This window comes from Buteo buteo, chromosome Z, assembly GCF_964188355.1.
Source record: "Buteo buteo chromosome Z, bButBut1.hap1.1, whole genome shotgun sequence".
Taxonomy (NCBI): Eukaryota; Metazoa; Chordata; class Aves; order Accipitriformes; family Accipitridae; genus Buteo; species Buteo buteo.
The window spans coordinates 45,026,889-45,033,507 of record NC_134204.1 but is presented as its reverse complement, the minus strand read 5'-3'; the positions used below and the strand labels follow the sequence as shown (position 1 = coordinate 45,033,507).

The 6,619-nt window shown below is 40.7% G+C and overlaps 1 protein-coding gene across 1 annotated transcript; it reads right to left on the bottom strand.

Annotated features, from left to right (window-relative positions):
* Positions 1 to 2,505: 2,505 nt before the first annotated feature.
* RMI1 (RecQ mediated genome instability 1) lies at positions 2,506 to 6,537 on the bottom strand. Its single transcript, XM_075021045.1, has 2 exons — positions 6,418 to 6,537; positions 2,506 to 5,316 (listed from the first exon to the last, which is right to left on the bottom strand). The coding sequence occupies exon 2, from the start codon at positions 5,286 to 5,288 to the stop codon at positions 3,411 to 3,413; it is 1,878 nt and encodes a 625-aa protein (XP_074877146.1). The 5' UTR covers positions 5,289 to 5,316; positions 6,418 to 6,537; the 3' UTR covers positions 2,506 to 3,410.
* Between the last annotated feature and the right edge of the window lie 82 nt (positions 6,538 to 6,619).

Sequence of the window (6,619 nt, the reverse complement as noted above, 5' to 3'; positions counted from 1 at the left end):
TCCTAACTGATACTTTAAAATTATGTTATCTCAGCTAGCTGTTGCTTCCTTAGGACACTGCCTTTATTCAACAAGAAGGAAATTGCTGGGTTACAATGACGTGCATGCATCATTGTGGCCAAACTAGTATCCAGCAGGATTAGGCTAGTCCTCAAGTTGTTCTTGCCAGCCTAGTTTATTTGGAAACCTGCCACATTCTTTGGTCTAGCCACTGCCTTGTTCTACAGTTTGAGAGTGAATACCTTTAAAGAAGTAGGGCACAGCAAAGTTTCTGAGAACTTTCTTTTTTCTGCTACCTTGCCTTAGTGACAGAGCTTTTAAATGGGATATTTTGATGCAGCTACCTAGCACCACTGTAGCCAATTTATTGTTTTCATTTTCTCTAATAAATGTAGGAAAGGCAGGAAGAGCAAACTTTCATCATCAATATAATAACCTTCAAGTCACTGTGAGAACATAGTAGGTTTCATACGTTAAAACTGAATTAGTTGGAAGTTTCCACTGTGATCACCAATGAAAAAAGGCAGTTTATTTTTCCCATTAATTTGAAAACATTCCTGAAGAATACAGCTTCTGAAACTGCACACAGTCAGATACACTGCAGCTGAAACAATGTTAGCAAGAAAGTTTGTAAAATAGCATGGAGAAGAGATGATGGAAAGAGCAGGAACTGCTTTCTGCTAGAAGGCTACAAGTAACTCGTGAGAGCAGCTGCCATGACAATTGCCCTCAGCAGCTCCTACAGGAATTCTGTTGCACTCCCTAGCCAGAGTGTGGCCGTAACTCTGCTCCGGATCACTACCATGGTCAGTTGGGGTTGCAGCCTGTTCTCTGAATTTAGCCTCTAAGAACTCTGATTACATGAAGGACTGCAACATGCACCACTGCTTGGCACATGGAGACAAAATACACACACAATACATACATGCAGCACAAAAGCATTAAGAATGGCAATAGATGAAGTTGGTTCTGAGAGCCAGTAAAGTGGATAAGGCATGAACCAATGACTGGTATGCACATATGCCATTTTCTGTTTGACATACTGCTCTTAACTAAGCATGCTTTCTCAAAATCACTTTATTTCATTCATTTTCTTGTCTGAAAAACTATGCAACACTTTTCATTAATTCTAGAAGCTTAAACAGAAATCTGGAATCATTATAAGCCAGAAAATTGCACTGAAATACCTGCAGAGCAGTCAAGCTCTAAACAGCTAGCAGTACTGAGATTTACCTTCTTGCTCGCACTGGAGAACAGGCACAGGAGTAGCCTTCCAGGAAGAACATCCTGAAAATGAAGACAAGGACAACTGGGGGAGGGGGAGAAGGAAAAGTCAGACAAATAACAGTACCTTTAAGGTGGGGGGGTGAGGGGGAAGACAACAGAAGACACCCAAACTTCTTTTAGCAGCAATGACTAAACCTTAACACAAATGCAGAAAAAGAGGGGCAGGTGTGACTTCATCAGCTGAAACAAAGACAACACTTAATTTGTTTCCACACTTTGAATGATATCCCTCTTGCTTTGCACAAGTAGAATAAAATCTGTGGATTATTCGTTTAGCTTGAACTTAAAGGACTCCTTTCACACGGTAAGGCCAAAACTTCAAAGGAAGTTTCCATAACTCATCATAAAAGATATGTTTCCATAAAACTGCAGTAAAGGTTTACAGTCAGCTGTACTACCTTTTACAGGGATTAAATGCAATGAAGCTTGGTCAGTTTCCTTCTAACAAGCAATTTTTTCTGAAACTATAAATAAAGATCCAGCAATATAGGTTCCACACCGGCAAAAGCTTTTGCTGTTACAGTTCTAAATGATGCACAATTCCCAACAACCTCAGAAAATAAACCCAAAGATGACTCATGGGATTATGGTTTGCTCAGGTTCATTTCAGAGAAGGGAGGGAAGGGGGAGAAGAGGAAGAAAAGGTACACAGGAATTTAGGCATTTCTAAACTGCATAAAGTAGAGCCTAAAAAAGCTCATTCCTTAAGCCTGGAAAAGCTCAAGACTGCCTCCTCCACCTTCCTCCATTTTTACCTTACTTAGCAAATTACCTTTAGTTTTCTTTAGGTCACTTGGACTCTCAAAGTCTCAACTGGGGACAGTCACTTGGAGTCTCAAAGTCCAACTAGGTACAGGGCAGTAGGGCAACAGTGACAGTCTCTCACAGCAATTCCCAATAGTCTAACAGACATTGTTCAGAGAAAGAAAAGGCTCTGAAAAAAGATACTGACAGTCCAATTGAAAAATTCCTCTCCTGGCTACCAACTTTACGTTCTTTGCAAACACTATCAACACTGTGCAGACTTCTGTTGTTGGTCTCCTACCCCTAGCAGAATTTTAATTCTTCCGATTTCAAAGAAAAAAAAAAAAGAGAAGGGAAAAGGATGGGAAGAAGGAAAAGGAAGAACAAAAACCCAATTAAACCATTTCTGATACTCTATACACTCAATGAGGTGTATATTTTTCTTTTAAAGTGACTAAACAGCATCCACCAAAGTTTAAATGAAAACATGAATATATTTATTTTTATACATTCTAAAAGCAGAAATGAAAAAAAATATAAAATTAAGACCAACATTAAATATACATATACAACAGGTTTGTAGCACAAGTATTTGATTACTCTGTGAAAAGGTTAGACAAGTAATCGTAAGAGTTAATGAATAAGGTTGCCTGTGGGTTCAAAACTATTAGCACTGGTTAACATTAACATGACAAAAAATAGATTCCCCATATGTTATAATCAGTCTTTTCTGTTAATAAAAGATTTTTAAATATTTGGCTTTTTTTTTAATACTTAAAAATATGTAGCTTTTAATTTTATTTATGTATAGGGTTGGGTTTCTTTTCTTCCCCCACAGCTGAACATTTAGAAGAAAATCATTTCTCTACACTTCAGGTTCTTGCACAGTGGATATGTATTCGAGTTTTCAGGCTGGCATAGTCAGAAGTTACTGCATTTAAACAGTAATTCTTTGTTTAAACTTACTCAGCTGCTTTCCTCCAAGAAAAGACTGATAGTCTCCTATAGCTACCTTTTAAAAATCAGGTAAGTAATCAACCTTGAAAAAGTATAATGAGATGGTTTGTTTGTTATCCATTTCCTGACAAATTCTGCTACTCCAGATCACCAGTCAAGGACACAGAGGATTTTGCAGAATGAAACTGATACATGAGTATTTTAAATCAAGACAGAAATATTTGAAAACTTATTTGAATACTATCACTGTAAGAAACAAACTGCTAAGTTTCACTCCAGCAAGCCATCTCCTTCTTCCACTTTTCCATTATTTTTTCTGAAAAAAGACATACCATTTAACTTTAAATTTTAACTTTCAACAGTCCTTCAGGGGAAATCTAACTTAAACGTTTCCTAACATACAGTCTGCAAGTTTGTACATGTTATTTATTCAAACGTTTCTTCAACTGTTCTAGATGCCTCGCATCAGCATCCTGGAGAATTAATACAGTGGCTTTAGACTGAAGTGGATTAAACACTATAGTCATCAAACAACAGAGATCTATCAGTTCTTTTTGACATTTCTCTAAACCATCTTTAAGCTTCAGGTGTAAAGCTGGATCCTTCTTCAGTCTATTCATTTCAGGCACTGAAAAGCCAATCAAACTTCTTAGAACACCATCAGCAAAATCTACTTCAAGATAAGCTGAACCATCAGAAATTTTTGCCTTTATACCCCAGGACCCATTGCTGCTTGTGAGGTTTCCAGCAAGAGTAACAATAAAACACTTAACTTTGAGGACCGTAACAGTTTCTGGTTTTTTTGCAAGGAGAAGGGAAATATATGTGAAAGGTGGAGAACGTAAATCTAAATGTGCCTCTAATGCTCTGCAAGGAATGGTCTGTGAATCATGCTTCTGCTGATCTGCTTCTGGAACATTTTTTGAGAAAAACACAGCATCATCATTTAAGAGCCTGCTGTCCGAAGTACGCTGGGATTTACACCTGCTCTCATCCAGGCCTGTATCATTCTGCCTTTCTTCAGAAGGATTTTCCAAAGACAAATCTGCAGAACTGCTGATATGATGTATGCTCTTGTGCTTTGAAAAGCTACTCATACTATTTCCATCTCCATCAGATACTGTTCTTTCAGAAGTCTTTTGCTTGCTGGTAGCTTCTACAGGCTTATCCCTTTCATTCACATCATCTTTTTCACAACTGGCATTTAAAAATAAATTGCAGGAGCTTCTAGATGTATGTGGAAGTCTCTCAGTAATTAAACTTATGTTTCTGTTCATGACCACTGGTGGTGCATCTTCCAGCTCTCTTTGCACCTCTTCTTCCAGAAGAAAGTCATCTTCTAAAGGGAAGTCATTTCCATCAACATATTCTATGGGAGGTGAAACTTGTTCATCTGAATGAGGCAAAGGACTTCCAGCTTCCCATAGCAAAACATTTCTATTGTGTGCAGTCAGTGAACCTGAGGCTGTACGAAAATCATTGCTTCTACTGCAGTATCCGCTTTCTGAAGATGTTTCATTGTTTAAAGTAAATTCATTATTTTCACCAAGACTGGCTAAAAGCTCTTCATCTGAAGGGCCAAGATTTTGTTCTAATTCATCCACAGGCCTTGAAACAATTTGGTCATGACGAGCTTGTCCAACAGAATTAGGGTTTTCAGGTTCTCCAATTAATCTAGCAAGGACTCTTTCCTGAGAATACTCCTGAAGAAGAGCATCCACTTCACCCCCCAACAGTTTCACATTTTCTGGTTTAAGCAGAAGGACTCCAAGACGATATGCAATATTACCCTGTACAGTGATTTTTGTTCCCGGTGGAAGATTACTGTGGAGGACTGGCACTGGTTGATACTCCATCCCCTGAATTTGATGGATCCCATCAGTTAGTTCCAGCATGAGCATTCGAGTAGGCTTTGCTTCCCAGGGCTTCTGGAATTCCTGAATACTCACTGTTACTTCTTCATTTACAGTATTTTTCCCTCTTAGCTTCTGCAACTGGGAATATGCTGGCTGGCTAACATCAACCAGTGAATCAATCTGTATGGAGTAGAAGCCTGACAACTCTCCTTTGGGAGCATCTAAGATGCAGTCAGGCAAAATGGGATATTCCAAATCTCTTAGATCAGTAAGAAGCCATTGCTCAAATACCTGCCTGTTAATCTGAGCTTGACTTAAGTTACTACCACTATTTTCTTCCTGGATCCAACTAATACATGCTTCCAGCCATGTCAAAGGAACTTTAACATGCCATATGGATGAAAGCCAAGTTTCCACTCTTGCTGCAATGTTAGATGTAGGCATTTTCTTTTAAGTTAAGACAGTGAATTCCCTAGAACAAAACCCAAAAAGACATATTTACTCTTCTGACAACAGCTAAAGTTATGACAAGTCTCTTGCTTGTATTATACAGAACTTTGCTCTCAGTTTAAAGTTCTGCTATTCTAAGTGTGACAACCTGGAAGCAATTTAAATTAAAAACACTTCTACAGACACTAAAAATAAACATGCATTTCCAATATTTGAAGTTTCAAACAGGATAAAAATTATGGGCAGTTTACTCATCATGGAGTATCAGGAAAGTATGGAGACTTCTACAAGCAACCTGCTTGGTGACTTCTCCTTTTCTGTTGATTTAATTAGAAACATATAACTGAAATCCTTTTGTTACTGATGGAAAGCTAACGGAAAAACAAACAAAAAAAAAAAGTAGGCTGTCCCCTATTTTTTTGGTTTTATTTCTGTGGGTGCTGCTGTTAACACCCAGTTTACTTTAGAAATTGACCTGAGAAATTATTCTCCCATTTCATCAGTACTTTTATGAACAGAAGTATGAGAGCCCATCTACAACAGAAGCAAGCTGGGATCCATCAGCACTTGTATCACAGGGGTGACTTCAGCACTGTAACTGGATGAAAGCTTTGTACCCGGCAACAGGAAGCCAGCTTGAAACATCACTGTTATCTAGAGACCCAGTCGAGGTTTTGGCTGCAGTAGCACCAAGTCATCCTCTCAGGAACATTAGCGGCTAATAAGCTCCGGCTTCTTGTTAGTTTAGGAAGTAGCTATGCATGAATGGAATAGAAGGGAATAGAATGGAACAGAATAGAAGACTATTTCAGCTGGAAGGGACCTACAACACCCATCTAGTCCAACTGCCTGACCACTTCAGGGCTGACCAACAGTTTAAGCATGTTATCAAGGGCATCGTCCAAAGGCCTCTTAAACACGGACAGGCTTGGGACATCCACCCCTGAGAAAACACCGTGCAGTCACTTAACCAAAGTAAGACGCCAGCCTGCCACTCGCGCGGCCCGGGGCCCTGACTGAGAGGAGGTGAGGGCGGTGGGGGTCACACCCCGCAGCCCCTCACAGGGGCCGAGCCCCTTCCCCCCGCCCCGCCCACGCCCCACCTCACCTCACCCGCACTTACCGGGGCGAGCAGGCGGTACCGGTGAGGCGCTACCGGCGGGGCAGCCCCTGCCCTCGCCACCGCCGCGGAGCTGGGGGGGGGGGGGCAGGGGTGTGCGCGTGCAGGGGGCGCGGCCGCCCCCTGAGCGCAGGTCCCCAAAAACCCCGCGCGCCCCAGCAGCCAATAGGAGGCGCGCCTCGCGCGCGCTTTTAAGCATCGCGAG